Here is a 17420-nt window from a genome sequence, read left to right on the forward strand (position 1 = left end):
GTGAGGCAGAGGTTGTATGAACACCAGATGCCAATCACACAGCACCAGTGGATTTGCAAGATTATAAGACTGGGGGAAAGTGAAGGTTAAGCACAGGGTACAATAGAGATTACTTATGGTAATGAATTGTATATTTTTTCTAGACAGAGTTGGATTAATGTCCATCCTGAAAAGAGATTACAATAGTTCTGAATCTTGCAGCAAACAATTAAGCAGATCATCCATGTTCAACATGTGAATCAAAAGTCCTAAAGAATATATGATTTATCATATACAAGGAGAAAAATTAGCCCACTACCTAACTGTAAGCACGAGATACCCTGGGGTGTTGTGAGGCAATGGAAGCAGTGTGCTCTGTGCCGCAAAGTTTCTTTGTCCGAGTGCAGCCTTGAAGAGATCGGGGAACTCAGTTGTCACAGTCCACTAGTTACAACCCCATTGGTAAAGAGCATTCCTCCCTTTCATGGCTGTCACAGAAGTCAACTCATTAGTATGTCACCTGGCCTCTGGTGGAAGTAATGAGGTATCCCAGGTGGCACTGCGTGTCCATATTTTGTGCGGTTACAGAATCTGACCCCAATGTCTGTTCTTCATTTTTGGGATGTGGGTGAGGAGAGTGCTGTTTGTCCTTATGGTGAATCTCAGGCTGATTCTTTACTCACCCGATTAGGAATGTTGAGCTCATTTTTTAAATCTTTGATTCATTTGTAGAGTATACTTTTTTGCCATCGACTACTTTTTTAGAAGATAGTACCTTCTGTACGTGGCTTTCATCTGACCACCAAAAGAGCATTTTTTTTTTCACACTGAGAATGGCACATTGCTTCTGAGATTCTTCCCCCAAATGTTATCACCTCAATCTTATCACGAGAAAACATCAGACAACCCAAATTGAGGGACGTTCTACAAAATGATTGGCAAATATCCTTCAAAAGCAGTATGCTTGTGCCATGCAAATTAGAAGATACCAGTAACCAAACCCCCATAATATTACTACCCAGCAATAATGACCATCGACATCTTCAGGTATACCAGATCTTTCTCTGTGTGTTTATATTCCTTCCCACATTTTTGGGGGGAGGGAAACAATATTATGCTGTTGTGCTTATGGTTACTTAACTACTTAACTAACTTCTTTATTCTTTATTCACTTAAAGATATATTGTAGACAAATTTCTTTGAAAAGTCAATATTGACCTACTCTTTGAGTGTCATATGGTGACCTATGGTGTCTCTGTCTATGGAAAAGGACTCAAAGCAGATAATCTCACAGCCTTCACATTATGCCATTGCTTCTACCTGCCCCTCTTCATACTGTGAAGCCAGTGGACACCATTAGCTCAGTCCACCAGAGTCTTTGTCCCTGGGGAGTAACTCCATGTAAGGCTTTTAGCTCTTCATCTTCATGAGGTGCATTCATTCATGGAATTATCATGATTTGCTCTAATACACCTTTCAGTGAGATTGAGGATGAGAAATGTCTTGATGGAGAGCCCCGGTGGATCAGCGGTTTAGCGCTGCCTTCAGTCCAGGGCATGATCCTGGAGACCCGGGATCAAGTCCCACGTCAGGCTCCCTGCATGGAGCCTGCTTCTCCCTCTGCCTGTGTCTCTGCCTCTCTCTCTCTCTCTCTCTGTCTCTCATGAATAAATAAAATCTTAAAAAGAAAGAGAGAGGGAGATGTTTTGAGCAGGTTTTCATGCTAAGGACAAGTGATTCACTTCACAAGAAGTGAATATGGTTATGTTCTGCTCAGTACTGCTTTCCTTGATCCTTTAAGTTGTCTATCAAAAGGGATCTGCTCACCAGAGTATAAAACATTACTGTTAGACTCCATACATCCACCATGAAGCCTTCTTACTTTTGGCCTTGGAAAGAGTTCCAAGGAATCATAAGGAAGCTGCCACACGTTATCCAACTTATTGCCAAAGGAGAATTCATTGCTGTAGCCAAAGTCTGCAGCCTTGATGTTCATGTCAGTTTCCAATAGTTAGTTTTCTGCCTTTAAGTCTATGGACAATACCTTTTTGGTGGCAATATTTTGCAGCAGACATTCTCAGCAGAATTTGCCTGGGGTCTCTTTCTCTTTCATGCTGCCATGATCCACCAGGTAATTGGATAGCTCTTCCCTACCAGCTATTGACAAGGTAGACTGTTTCTGTCTCCATCACTTCAAATAATTTCAAAATGTTGGTGTGATCCAAGGCCCTCATTATTTTGACTTTATAGGGTAGTTAACAAGATTGACTTGTTAATGATTGTCATGATCATCTCTTTCCCAATCAGATGTGTTGGGCCAATTTTACCTTGGCAAATATATCCTTGCCGATGGTAGTTGCCAATAAGGGTCTTTTCCTCAGCAGAGATGGCCGAGAGGCCTGGCAGTGTGTTGCACTTACTTGGAAGCAGCGTGTCCCAACATCAGCTTAAACCTGGGAAAAGCTGGGGAGAAAGTTGATCCAAATTACTTGAAAATCACTTTCAAGGCCAACTTGAAAAAACTGATCTTTATGATGGAATTGACATAATGCCAAAGAAAAATAAAGGTAAAAAAAATTAACAAATTAAATTTTAAAAATGCAAAAAAAAATAAAGAAAATAAAAAGATTAAAAGAAACTTCTTTTATTATCAAGCTTTTTCAGTTTTTCTTTAAAGTAAAAAAATATATATATATATATGTATATATATATATATGCAAAATAGATAAAAGCCCTGCAGTGCCAAGGAAGAAACTAACTTGGATCAAAGTCCCCTCAGGTCATTGAAAACCAGCTTCCTGATCTAGAACGTACAAAATCCTCAGTCCTGCCAAGGTCTTAATAGGTGCTTTAGGATTCCTTAACAATGGCTCCTTGTGAGGTCATAGCAAGAAATGGGCCTCTTGCAGCTGGGGATAATCCACAGCAATTTTCTCACTTTATGAATTACCCTATACCCTCAAAAACTTTTTTTCAATTTAAATTCCAGGTAGTTAACATACAGTGTAATATTGTTTCAGGTGTACAATATAGTGATTCAACACTTCCAGGGATCCCTGGGTGGCGCAGTGGTTTGGCGCCTGCCTTTGGCCCAGGGCGTGATCCTGGAGACCCGGGATCGAATCCCACGTCGGGCTCCCGGTGCTTGGAGCCTGCTTCTCCCTCTGCCTATGTCTCTGCCTCTCTCTCTCTCTGTGACTATCATAAATAAATTTAAAAAAAAAGAAAAACACTTCCATACATAACCCAATGCTCATCAGGTCAAGTGTGCTCCTTAATCACCCCACTTATTTAACCCATCCCTCCAGCCATCTCCTCTCTGGCAACCATCAGATTAGAACTCTTTACTCTGAAAAAAGTACTGTATTTTTAATCAATTTACGCACTGCCCACTACCGATACTTTAGAATTGCCCGTCTTTTTTTAAATGTACTTTTTTGAAAAATGGAAACTTCATATCAGTTTCCTGCTTAAAACTTATTATTATATATAGATATCTATATCCATATAGACAAATACACTTTATTTTATAGAGCAGTTTGAGGTTAATAGAAAAATTGAGAGGAAATCATAGAGCTCCCTTATACCCCCTCCTCATCTGCCTACTCCTGTAGTTTTCACAAATATTAATATCAGTAGTAGAGTATATTTGTTACAGATGAGCCAACATTCACACATTAGTATCAACTAAAGTCCTAGTTTACATCAGGGATCATTTTTGTGTTGTATATTATACGGGTTTTAACAAATGCATAATGACATAGATGCATCATTGCAGTAACATACGGAATAGTTTCACTGCCCTAAAAATCCCATGTGCTACACCGATTCATTCCTCTTTCCCCCAAACCCCTGACAACTACTGATCTTTTAATAATCTCCATAGTTTTGGCTTTTCCAGAATGTCATATAGTTGTAATTACAGTATGTAGCCTTTTCAGATTGGCTTCTTTCACTTAGCAATATGTGGTTAAGGTTCTTCCGTGTCTTTTTGTGGCATGATAGTGCATTTTTTTTATCACTGAATAATATTCTACCAACCAGATTTACCACAGTTTGTTTATCCATTCACCAATTGAAGGATATCTTGATTGTTCCCAAGTTTTGGCAATTGTGAATAAAGTTGCTATAAACATTTGTGTGCAGGTTTTTGTGTGGACACAAGTTTTCAACTCATTTGGGTAAATACCAAGGATCACAGTTGCTGGGTCATATGGTAAGAGTATGTTTAGTTTTATGAGAAACTGCCAAACTGTCTTCCACAGTAGCTGTACCATTTTGCATTCCCACCAGCAAGGAGGGGTTCTGTTGTTCCACATTTTTGTCAGCATTTGGGGCAGTCAATGTTTTGAGTTTGGCCATTCTAATAGGTATGTGGTGGTAGCTCATTGTTGTTTTAATTCCCTGATAATACATGATGTGGGGCATCTTTTCATATATTTACTTGCCAGCTGTATGTCTTCCGTGGTAAGGTGTCTGTTCAGATCTTTTGCCCATTTTTTAATTGTTTTTTTTTCCTCCTATTTTTGAGTTTTAAGAGTTCTTTGTGTATGTTGGTTATTAGTCCTTTATCAGGTATTTGTTTTGCAAAGATTTCTCTCCTGGTATCAAGCATGGGGTTCCATTCTCTTAACAGTATATTTTGCAGAACAGAATTTTTTAACTTTGATGAAGTTTTTTCTTTTCTTTCATGGGTTGTACATTTGATTTTGTATCTAAAAACTCATTGCCAGCCCCAAGATCAACTAGATTTTCCTTATGTTATTTGCTAGGAGTTTTATAGTTTTGCACTTTACAATTAGATCTCTGATCTATTTTGAGTTAATTTTTGTGAAAGGTATAGAATTGTGTCTATAGTTATATTTTTGCAGGAGGATTCCCAGTTGTTCTACCACCATTTGTTGAAAAGGCTATCCTTTTTCCATTGAATAACTTTGCTCCTTTGTCAAAGATCAATTGACTATATTTGTGTTGGTCTGTTTTGGGGCTTTCTCTTCTGTTCTACTGATATGCTTGTCTATTTTGTCACCAATACCGCACTGTCTTGATTACTGTTGCTTTTAGTAAATATTGAAGTTGAATGATGTCAGTCTTCCTACTTTGTTCTTCTCCTTCAATATTACATTGGCTAATCTGGATCCTTTCCCTTCCCATATAAACTTTAGAATCAGTTTGTCAATGTCCACAGAACTATTTTCTGGGATTCTGATCAGGATTGTGTTGAATCTATAGATCAGGTTGAGAACTGACATCTTGACAATATTGAGTCTCCCTGCTGATGTGGATGAGTTAACTTTCCTTTATTTAAATTTTATTTGATTCCTTCCATCACAGTTTTATAGTTTTTCTTATGCAGACTTTATACATATTTTGTATACCAAGTATTTCAGTTTTATGGGTGCCAATGTAAGTGGTCTTGTTTTTTTATTTCAAATTCCACATATTCATTGCTGGAAAATAGAAAAGCAATTTACTTTTGTGTATTAACCTTGTATTCTGCTACCTTGCTAAAATTGCTTATTAGTTACAAGAGGGTTTTTTGTTGATTCTTTGAAACTTTTTTATAGACAGTCATGTCATCTGCAATAAGAACAGTTTTAATTCTTCTCAATCTGTATGCCTTTTATTTCTTTTTCTTGTCTTACTGCATTAGCTAGGACTTCCAGTATAATGTCAAATAGGAGTGGTGAGAAGGGCATCTTTGCCTTATTTCGGATGTTAGCAGGAAAGTTTCTAGTTTCTCACTAATACCTACGATGTTAGCCGTAAGGTTTTTTGTAGATGTTCTATATCAAGTTGAGGAAGTTTCCTCTAATCCTAGTTTTCTGAGAGTTTTATCATGAATACGTGTTAGATTTTATTAAATGATGTTTCTGTAACTATTGATATGGTCATATTTTTCTTCTTTATCCCTTTGAGGTAATGGATTACATTAATTACATTCATTGATTTTTGAACATTGAAGCAGCCTTACATATCTGGAATAAATTTCACTTGCTTCTCATATATAATTCTTTCTATACACTGTTGAGTTCAATTTACTATTATTTTATTGAGGATTTTCACATCTATGTTATGTTTATTGATCTATAATTTTCCTTTTGGTGATGTTTTTGTCTACTTTAGTATTAGGGTAATGCTAACCTCATAGAATGAGTTAGGAAGTCTTTTCTCTGCTTCTATTTTCTGGAAGAGATTATAGAGAATTGGTAGTATTTTTTCCTTAACTGTTTGATAAAATTCACCAATGAGATCTAGAGCTGCTACCTTCTCCTTTGGAGAATTATAAATTATTGACCCTATTTATTTCCTAGATGCATATTAATTGAGATTATCTATTTCTCCTTGTGTAAACACTGCGGAGGCTCTCATAAGGTTGGGTCCTTAGATTTTATATCACAAGTTAGTTCTTGCTCAGGCTCCAGGAATGAGTCAATTACCTTTTCAGTGTCTCTCGAAGGCTGTAGAAGCAGCTTCTGCTCCCAGTAAACTATGATCTTCTGTATTCACCTGTCTCTGTAGCTTTCAGGGCAGTGGTTTACACCCTGTGGCATCAATTTTCCAATGAATCTAAGAGGAGTTGTTGATATTCAGTTTCTTCAGCTTTTTTCTTGTGGTGAAGATGGGAGTGATGCCTTCCAAGCTCCTTTAGATAGCAGGGAAGGTTGACAAAACAGTTCATACGGAGAATAGGAGAGCAAAACCACTTATGTGCAACTGCTTCCAGCATATGAGTAGCCGGAAAAATTAATCCTGCTCTGTATATCAGCTATTTTCAAATACTCTCTCCCAATCAGAATGGTAAACCTATAAGGTTGATACTCTCATTATTTTCAAGTTAAAACAACAACTGCATGTCTACATAGCTCGTATACTGGATTTAAAACTTCCCAGTATTAGATAGGCACAAATGTAATTTTCTATAACTGAACTCAAATTTCTCATGAACCCCTATTTCTGCTGATGGCAGAAAACCCTATTTCTAGTGAAAAGTAGTTCCAGTCACTTTGAGTTTAAAACTTTTTATCCTTTATCTGCATATTAAATGAGATTTAGGGTTCTCCCTTCCCCTTTTCTGTTGACCTGGAGAGTCTTGTTGTACTGATGTTTGTGTGGTCATCTTTGGCTTCCCAGCATGCCTCCTGGCTAGGACTTTGAGTGTGATCCTCCAACTTTGCATCCCCTTCTCAAGTGCCCCCACTTGGTAACCCCCACCTAGCTTCCAGGCAATGCATGTGATTCTGTGTTTCGTTGGCCCCATGTAAGCTCTCACAGAGGCTTCAGATATGCCAGCACCCTGCAGTGCCTTCTACTCGCTCCTCCTTTTTTTGGATCTTCCATCTCAATCCTGCAAAGAAGCCCCTTCTCCCCGGTACCCTGAAAAACATATTGATTCTCAATTATCCAGACTTATGGGAACATATTTAGCATCCTCATGCCTGCATTGAAGTCCAGGAAGGGTAGAAAAATAGAGAATGATTCAAAAGTACAGTTGCAAGAGACACTCTGAACCAAATTATATTATCCAATTAAGTAGCTTCTAAATTAAGTCAAGGAAAGGTAAAATAGCAGCTTCAAAAGTTCTTTGCTCAACCCAAAGTTTGTTCAAAAGGTTGGTATTATAATCAGATACTGCAATGCGCATCAGTTGTGTGGCTTCTGAAATTTTAACAACACGTGCAAAGGAAAATATTAATTAGGAAATTTTTTTTACTTATTAAGGCATTGTTATAGATATCAGATGACCTAATACAAATATTTTATGCCTTCAAAAACTTAATCAATGCATAATTTTTTTCCTGAATTGGGGTACATGTATAAAAGTTGAGTAACCATGTATAAAGGTTGAGCAACTACTTACTTAAAGGGTTGTTAACAATAACTCGGATTCCTAGCATAGAACGATCCCAGGAAAAGTAGAATAGAAGAAATTTCTTTGTTTTTTAAAGAAATTTCTTGATAAATATAGATTGCTGTGTAAAGTGCTGTCCTTAAAATGTCTAAGGGAACAACGCATGATAGGCCACTCACAAAACCTATTACCTATTTATTTAACTAAAGATATAGCATAAAGACAAACTGCAGCTATTATCAAAAATGAAGTATACTGTGTTGGTTCACCTCTTTAAATTTTATATGCTTCTTTTTAACCAAAGGAAAATGTCTAAAACATCTTTTATGTTTCATTGCCATTTTATGTATTTAGACTCTTCTCCACTATTTGCTTCCAGATAAATTTAGACTGTACTTGACATTTTTCATAAACTTCAAGATGTGTCCCACTATTTGTATAGAAGAAGTTGCAAGTGGTGATAGTTGTTTATGCATAGAACTTGGGTTTAATCATTGAAAATCTTTGTACCTCTAATTTGTATAACTTATAAGACATTTCCTTCTAGTGTCCTACCTAAATAGTAGAGAGGATGTTTGAGGAAGTATATACTATTGGAGTGGGTGGGGTTAAGTGGGGGTGTGGGAGCATGAGAGAGACAAATAACAGTAGTTGTACTTGCTATATGTCAGCAGGTCTTTCTGGACCATTATGGTGATGTCTTTCCTCTCTAAATAATTTTTACAAATATACTGATGAAGACAGATTTCTGTTGCCTATCTTCGATGAGTCATAGAACTAACATTGTATTTTTTCCTGAAAATACACAGTTGTGACATGGTGTTTTATAGTTTTAAGCTCATTGCTGCCAAAATGAACACAGCTGTAAGAAACGATGATCCTCTCATCTTTGTAACAATAAAATGGCTTCCTAATGTGTTTCTCTAACCCTGAACATTAACTTAATATTCCTCTGGATTTCTGAATTCCATCCTTCCCCCGCCCCCCCACGGAAATCCATGAAGAATACAGCTTTTGACCAAATGACAGAGCATAGAGGATGAAATTAGTTGCATTAAATTATGATATGACAAAAAGCCTTTCAAAATCTTTGTCACAATGCAACATTCAAGCAACATTAAACAAAATAGCATAAAAATAGACCATGAAAGAGAGTTAATATTTTGAAAGGAAATTTTGTGAACTAAGATCACTTGCAAATTTTGAAAGCCATTGATTGATAGCCTGCATGCTATGGGAATTTCTGACTTGGAGATCCTACTCTACAATCATATATGTTCTGGTTTAATCTTTGGATATAGAGTTAACTGTTACTATACTTTTTGATACACTTTTATATTTCTTTCATGTTCATAAAATGCAAGTCTCCATTGGTAAAGCTAGCATTTAAGAAAATAGCAGGGAAAGGGATGAAGCACAAGATATACATTTTTATGTAGTGTTTCTTGTCTTCCTATTTCTTTCTTTTTCTTTTTTTTGTCTTATTTCTAAGTACATAGATTTAAATGACAGCACATATTTTGTAAATTAGCATAAAAATCAGTTGTCTTCTAAAAACAGAAAGGAGAGTTTTGATACCCATTTCCTTCATTCCTATCAAACCTTAGGTTTATTTTGTGTCCTTTTTTTTTCCCCTGAAAGATCTGATGTTTATTTTTTATTTTTTAACCCAACCATGTTGGGTTGTGGGGAAATTAAAGCTTTTGATAGGGTTAATCTAGCTACATAAAAATCCATGTTGAGTATGATCATAATCTTGATCTTTGATTAGGTCTGAGCTAGTAATATCTTGTGATTAATCAAAATGGGTTGTACTGCCTATAGTGTAAGTCATCTTCACAGATGGGCTAGAGAATCATCAGAGTTCTCTTGAATATTTGTTTTAATCCCTTCTAGGATAAAATGGCTTTGGATTTTTTTTTAACTTTAAATCAGATTGAGTTCACCAAATAAATGAAGAAGAAGAAATTTTGGAGTGCAGTTTTGCTAAGATTATAGGTCAAAAAGAAACTTGTTTTTTAATTCACAGTATTTCAGTGTTTCATTGAATGTGTTTCATATGTTTTATAAAATTTAGCGAATATTCCTATTCATTGTAGTTTGAATAAAAACTCTATAAAAGAATATAACAAGATATGCTTCATGGAAATAGTGTTGAGCTTTTTATTCTCAACAGCATAAAAGATTTTTCAAGATTATTAACTGCCCCTCTTCTAATTATATAATTCCAGTCTAAAGTGACATCTGATAACAAAGAGCTTTACTTTGGCAAGTAAACTACCTGACATCTAACACTCAGAGCAGCACAGCAAGAGCTCTCATACATAAAATGTTTACTGAATGTAGCTGTCATTTCAGCCAGCCATTTGGGTCTTACAAGATAAAATCTCTCAAAAATGTTGCTCACCAAAAGCTGTGAATTGAACTGTCTACCCAAAGTCACACATACTGGTGGAGCTCAATAAGTCCATGTCTATGATTATATAACAATCATTAAATAAAAGAATTGAAAAAACTGTGCATTTCATCCATTCACTTAGAGACTGGATTAATAATACATGTGTATTAAAATAAGGACTTAATTTTTTCTTGTTTTTGTTTGCTTTTTAGGAGACCTGGTGAGCCTCCATTGATAAAAGGCTGGCTACCTTACCTTGGAGAGGCTCTGAAATTACAAAAGGATCCTTTAGGTTTCCTGAGAACTCTTCAAAAGCAACATGGTGACACTTTCACTCTTTTCGCTGGAGGTAAGCAGCACTTCTATAAGTACCTTCCATAAATCATAAGCTCTCAATTATTCCTTAAGTTATTACATTTTTATATAGGCAAAATATGAAATATTTATATTATTGTTTTGTTTGTAGGTTAATACAAAAGAAAACTATGTTTTCGAGTACATTAATTTTCACATTAAAAAATGAATTATGAAAATCTTGAGAGTATCTTAGGGAACCCTACTCTCCTGCCATCACCTGAGATTTTGGTTTGGTTTGCTTGGATTGGTTATAAGAATGGTTAAAAGAAAGAAAAAACCTAGAATGTATTAACAGACTTCATTTTGTAGAGCAGTTTTAGGTTTAAAGAAAATTGATCAAGTCTGAGATTTCCCATATATCCTGTTTCCCTCAATCATAATTTTCCCTGTTATATCCTAATGTATTATATCCTATAATTTGTTACAGCTGATGAGCCAATGTTGATACATTATTAAAAGTCTGTGGCTTACATTAAGGTCCGTTCTTTGTGTTGTACAGTTCTTTGAATTTTGACAAATGCGTGTCATGGAGCCATCATTCAATGGATATTATTCACTATCATTGAGAATAGTTTATTAAACTATTTAATAGTTTAACTGTCCTAAAAATTCTCTGTTTTCTAAATATTTGTGCCCAACCAAAACCCCTAGCAACCACTGTTGGTCAAATGTATTTTTAACTTTAAAAAGTTTGTTATAGGGATCCCTGGGTGGCGCAGCGGTTTGGCGCCTGCCTTTGGCCCAGGGCGCGATCCTGGAGACCCGGGATCGAATCCCACATCGGGCTCCCGGTGCATGGAGCCTGCTTCTCCCTCTGCCTGTGTCTCTGCCTCTCTCTCTCTCACTGTGTGCCTATCATAAATAAAAAAAAAAAAAAAAAAAAAAAAAAAGTTTGTTATATTATGCTTCTAGCGTGAATAAAATGCTTACAAAAGAAAAAAGAAAACTGCAGCAAGATCATTAAACATCCTGGGATCCCTGTGTGGCTCAGCGGTTTAGCGCCTGCCTTTGGCACAGGGCTTGATCCTGGAGTCCTGGGATCAGTTCCCACATCGGGCTCCCTGCATGCGCCTGCTTCTCCCTCTGCCTGTGTCTCTGCCTCTCTCTTTCTGTCTCTCATGAATAAATAAATAAAATCTTAAAAAAAAAAATCATTAAACATCCCAACATCTTAGGGCAAAGAGGAAAAGTTGGAATGTTCTTCGCTCATCCTCATTTAAGGCCCATGTTGTCCAGCTGTATCTGCTATCTATTGCTGCATGACATACCTGTCCCAACTTAAAGCAACAGTCTTGCCCCAGTCACTTTGTCACTTGAGTCATCTGGCTAGTCCTCCTTTTGCACATGATGCTTCATTCTCAAGAAGATGCCCTTATATGGCAGCTAGTATTTTTGGTGGGTGAGAGGAAAGGCTGCAAAGCCTCTTGAGGCCTAGGCTGAGATATATGAAACCTCACTTTATACCACATTTTATTATTAGTCAGAATGGTCACAGGCCAGTCCCAACTCAAGGGTAAGGAAATACATTCCACCACTTCCTGGGAAGAATGGCAGAGTCCCATTGCAAAGGAGCACATGTAGAGAGATAGAAAGAATTTGCTGTGGCCATTTTTGCACACAATCTTCCATATCAGCTTATCAATGAACTAGCTGTACCTTTGCTTCACTTTTGTAGTCCTATGTCCCAGAAGTCTGATCTTTACAGACTAGATTATCTACACTTCTTTGCCTGAGCACTCTGGCTGGGAGGGCAGGAAAGGCTGTGTTCCAGGTCCCCATCTATCACTGGGCTCTCGCAACACAGTTCACCCTCCTTCTTTTCCTTCTCAAGAAAAATGAAGGCATCGGGTATGATCTCACTCAGACTCTCACATATCTGCCAGATAGCCCTATGTCTCACAACTGTCTTCATTATCTTTTCTCCAATTTGAAAGAATATTTAAGAAAATCCATTATATGGTCTCATTCATTCAGGGAATATAAAAAATAGCGAAAGGGATTAAAAGGGAAAGGAGAGAAAATGAGTGGGAAATATCAGAGAGGGAGACAGAACATGAGAGACTTCTAACTCTGGGAAATGAACAAGGGTGGTGGAAGGGGAGATGGGTGGGGGGTTGGGGTGACTGGGTGATGGACACTGAGGGGGGCACTTGGCGGGATGAGCACTGAGTGTTATGCTATATGTTGGCAAATCGAACTCCAAAATATATATATATACAAAAAAGAAAATCCATTCCCTGTCCCCATGACCCTTACTTCCTGCCTCCACAGGACTGGTGTTCATTATTTATTCCTCCCACACATATATCTTTATTTTTTTCTCTCTCTCTTGGGTCCTACTTGTAGCTTAAAACCATGCTTCTCCTCTATTCTCCTTCTAGTTACTTTTCATTTCTTTTTTCCTTTTTTGCATCCCAATTTTTCAAGAGTTTCCTACATTTGCTGACCATGCTTTATCTCCTAGAGATCTCCTACCTGGAACCAACCATCTGCCTTGCTGAGGCCATTTATGGACCTTTGCCTGACTAAACCTCTCTACTTGGTTTGACAATGCAGATCCCTCATTCCTTCTTAAAACACCCTATTCCTTCTCTCTTGACATTGCACCTTCTGATTCTTTCACTGACTGCATATTGCTTATCTGGATCATCTTTACTTACATCCCTTTCTTTTCTCATCCCTTTTATATCTTCCTCTAACCAGCCTTGGAATTTTATGTTCTATTCCTAAAGAGTTTAGGTAATTTCTTCTTACTGTAATTACTTTGTTGAGTTTCAGAAGCAACCTTTTGTGCATAGGGCAACTTCATTTCACTGCCGCCGTTTTAATGTAATTGGGAGAAAAAACAATGATCCAACTGGATGATACTGTCAGCATGGCTGTGTTCTCACATGAACAGGCAATATCCATTTCTTCACAAGTTACTCCTTTGCCTGGCAAGTCTCTTCCAACAGTCTGATTTCAGAAAAATTGAAATGGAAAAAAAAATCCTGCATCTTAGAGCAATTGTAGTGTATAATGTCATCCGCACAACACTCTCTAAGATCTGGGCTCCTCCATCTCTGGCCTACTCTCTTGCTACTGCTTGCCTTGTGCTTAATGCATTATCAAGTGCACCAAATTATTTGAAATTTCCCTCTCACACACCATTCCCTTTGTGCTTGTGTTTTCTCTTACTGTTTTTTCTGCCTGAGTGCTCTTTGTGAGTCACCCTAAAAAGATGGCTGACACAGATTCATCTGAGGCTATAGTTACATATCACTTCCTCCCAAAAGCCTCACTGACCATCTCTTCTCCTGGTTTATGTTTGATGCCTCTTCTACAGGCTCCCATTACTCAATATCACACTGTCATGGCATTGAATAAATTGTGAATTTATTGCTAATCCATTTGTCTGTTTCCCTTCATTATTCTTTAGCTCCTCTATTGCCAACATTTAGACCAGAGTTCAGCACTGATTGATCCATAACAAATATTTGATGAGGATATTCCCAATACTTTCGAGCTGTTGAAATACTTTCTATAATACAATAAAGGCCATAGCTGGTGCTTCTTAGTCTAAGTGAGCTTTTGCCTTCATAATAACAAAACTCTGTTCTTCACTTTAAAAATAAGTTACTCTTACTTTAAAAATTAAACTTTATGTTTTAATGAGTAGATATAACAAATTATTGAACTTTTCAGTTTTCCCTTTTAATACATTATACAAAAATAATCTAAGCTGATTAAGCAGAAACTTAATGGCAATGAATTTTATTCACTGTTCATACATCAGCCAATTTCTGCTAATATATGATATTTTAATCTTAGACACCCAGAAACCTTGTTGGATTTCTGATGTCCAAATAATTTGCCAATGGCAGTGTCTTTGAACTCAACAGCACACAAACACAGGTTAAATATGTACTGCCTATTCCCTTTGGCTTCTTACTAGAGCTTGACGAGATTCCTGTCAAGAAATCCTGTAATGTCTATGGTTCTAATGATCAGTTTGCAAATAGCTCCTTTGGAAAATGTGAAATGAGGACTGCCGCCGAATCTTCCACCCTTGTCCCATAATATGGTTTCAGTTAGTGTATGTTCTTGCATGATGAACAAATGATTGTCATCCCCAAAAGTTTCAAAGGACACGGATGTCATCTTAATAAAAAAATTAAAAGGTACATCTTTTCATGAGAAACCACGTAAATTCATGACCTGTCGCAGAAAATAGTTCTCTAATTGATTTTGTGTGGTGGTGCAGCAGAGTTGTTTTCCCTAGATGTCACCCCAGTGAAGCACCACTGTACATCATTGTCAACAGCTAGAGAAATCTCCCTAATAAGAGGGGGAGTATGTAATGTGGTCATCCTCATAAAATAAAAAGTTGGTTCATATTTCACTTTCCAACTAATATTTTCAGCTTGATTTTCTAAAAAATTCTACTGAAGAACAAACTAAGCATGAAAATTAAAAGCTTATAATCATGGAAAATCTCTTTAAAACCAAATTCATCTCCTATTTGTTGACAAGACATGTCTAAATCTAAATGCTCAAATAGTTGATCTGAATTCCCATGAGTGTTGTCTCTGTATAGCACCAAATACCTGAGATGAAAACATCAAAATTTAATTTATAATGATCCAGATGTCAAACTTTTTTGTATATAAGACCTTAATCAGGGTGAATGATTTAATTTTTTTACATTTAATGATGTACTTTGCATCATGCAGCTCCACCTTCCTATAAGAAGTAATTTTGGAAGAAGTGAAAAGGCTGTTGAGTTAGTAAAGGATATGTGCAGGTTATATAGGAATGCTAGAGTAAATATCTTAAGACCCGGTCAGCTCTGAAAAGGGAAGAGAATAAAATTAGTGGCAAAGAAGACATTAAAAATTTTGACCCCATTTCAAATTTACTGCTCAAAAAAGATGATTATATACGTTGCATGTTATATATTATATATAATATTACATATTATATATATTTATATTTTTGCAGAAGTGAGCCCCATTTTGACATTTCTATTTAAGACAAATGCAAACTCTGAAATTCTTTAAATCAATATTTCATATCAACTACTGACAGCATTCTTTTCTCTTTTGAAAACATGGCAGTGGATATTGTTTCCACCTTGTGATCTTGGTAAACTAGGCAACTTGCCTATCGACACTTGGTATTCATTTACATAAAATCACACTGGAGCAAAAGTTAATTTCGCTCCAAGAATACATGGCCTTCAGAATAACTTTTCAGATTTCCTTTGTTAAGAAATTTAAATTCATTTTATGAATGTATATGTGTTTTCCTAACTGTCTGATTAAAGATTACAAAGAAACTCTGGTTTTGCATCTCACATTAGCAGATGGTGGACAGATGGTTTAAATTAATATTAATTTTGGAAAACTTAGCTTAAATTGTTTATACTGAAGATTAAAAGTTGGAAAGCTAACTAACATCTCCAGGGTTATTAGTACTTCCAAACCCACTTGAAAAGTAAAATCCAGAAAATCAAAACGTCTACTTTTAAAGCAATCCACATCTTAACTCAGAAAGACAGTTGATAAAACACAATGCCTTGAGGTTGAAGAAAATTAAAATAAGAATGAGAAAGAGAAAATACAGATCCTAGAGTATAAAGAACCTTGAAGAGGGAGAATTTTATCTACAAATAGATTTTTAACTAGTCACTGATGATTTTTAAAAAGAATCTATATGTAATAACTGCTTATTTTTTAAAAATATTAATAATTGGCTGCTAACTGGAACCAGTTTTTCCACATTTAGCTTTTATTTCTTTTATTTGAAATGATCTTAGAGTTTCTTCCTGTATACTTACCCCCAAGAGTGAGAGAGAGAGGGGGAAATATATGTGTATTTGTGACGAATTGTAGACAAAAACTCACATGTACACAGCCTCTACTTCAGTAGGCCAATGGCCAGTAGCTCATGCTGTCATGGCCAAACACAGTTTTATCTTTCCACTTGGATTTTAATGAATAAAATTAGTAGGAAAAATTCAAAATATTCCTTAAAAATTGTGTGTTTTACAAACTGAACCTTTTATAACATTCTCTGAATTTTAGTGACTAATTTAAAATAACCCTAAAGATATTTAGCAAAATCTTCTCATTTGGTGAAAGGAGGAAAGTATGAATCACCACCTGTGAAAATACATAGCTTTGCCTAAAATTACATCTTTTGCAAAATAAGAAAATTCACTCTTTTTTTCAATTATTTGTCGGGCAGATGCTGGCAATTTTATTTAATTAAGATGCTATGGTAAAGCAGGTGTCATAAAATATGCTCCAATCCAGTTGAGTCCTTTTTTGGGAAAAAAATCCAGTTTACTTTATAGATACAGCTTTGGGATCTGACCAGAATGAAGCCACTTCTAACTTTACCCTTATATCTAGATTGGCCCACTTTATTAAATAAATCAAGCAGAAATATGGTGAATGCAATTCAAGACATACAATTTATTTTTAGAAAAAAAATCTTTGCATAGGTATATTAATGTACATTAAAAGCTTAAATTATGTTTTTAAATTGTAAAACAAAGACACATTTATCCTATTTCAAGAATTAAGTTGAAAATTCTTCAAAGCTTGATTCTAAATCCCATACCATGTTGAATTTGATTTCTGTGTTGCTGTTTGAGTTACCAGTAAATAACAAATGAGATGTTGTTGGTCTGAGAAAGTACAGTCACACACACACACACACACACAGAGAAATGATAAAATGAAGAGGAAAGTGTGGATGATTCTACAAACTTTAATGTCTATTAATTGTTTTCTAGAAGGCAGTAAAAAGGTATTAGCGTTTGTAGGATCATCTAAACTTCATGTGATG

At 36.1% G+C, this 17420-nt stretch overlaps 1 protein-coding gene and 1 long non-coding RNA gene across 11 annotated transcripts in view; one reads left to right on the forward strand and one right to left on the reverse strand.

Annotated features, from left to right (window-relative positions):
- Window positions 1-2834, reverse strand: part of LOC144300575 (uncharacterized) — a 67593-nt gene extending 64759 nt beyond the window's left edge. For all 8 annotated transcript variants that reach the window (XR_013367298.1, XR_013367303.1, XR_013367301.1 and 5 more), the window contains exons 1-2: window positions 2739-2834; window positions 2307-2442 (exon numbers count right to left, since the gene is read on the reverse strand). This is a non-coding gene — a long non-coding RNA (uncharacterized LOC144300575). The remainder of the gene's footprint in view (window positions 1-2306; window positions 2443-2738) is intronic.
- CYP7B1 (cytochrome P450 family 7 subfamily B member 1) overlaps window positions 1-17420 on the forward strand; it is a 174553-nt gene that overhangs the window by 130194 nt on the left and 26939 nt on the right. For all 3 annotated transcript variants that reach the window (XM_077876802.1, XM_077876803.1, XM_077876805.1), the window contains one exon: window positions 10442-10578. In XM_077876802.1, coding sequence (XP_077732928.1) covers window positions 10442-10578 — 137 coding nt within the window. The remainder of the gene's footprint in view (window positions 1-10441; window positions 10579-17420) is intronic.

The sequence above is a fragment of the Canis aureus genome, chromosome 28, assembly GCF_053574225.1.
Source record: "Canis aureus isolate CA01 chromosome 28, VMU_Caureus_v.1.0, whole genome shotgun sequence".
Classification (NCBI taxonomy): domain Eukaryota; kingdom Metazoa; phylum Chordata; class Mammalia; order Carnivora; family Canidae; genus Canis; species Canis aureus.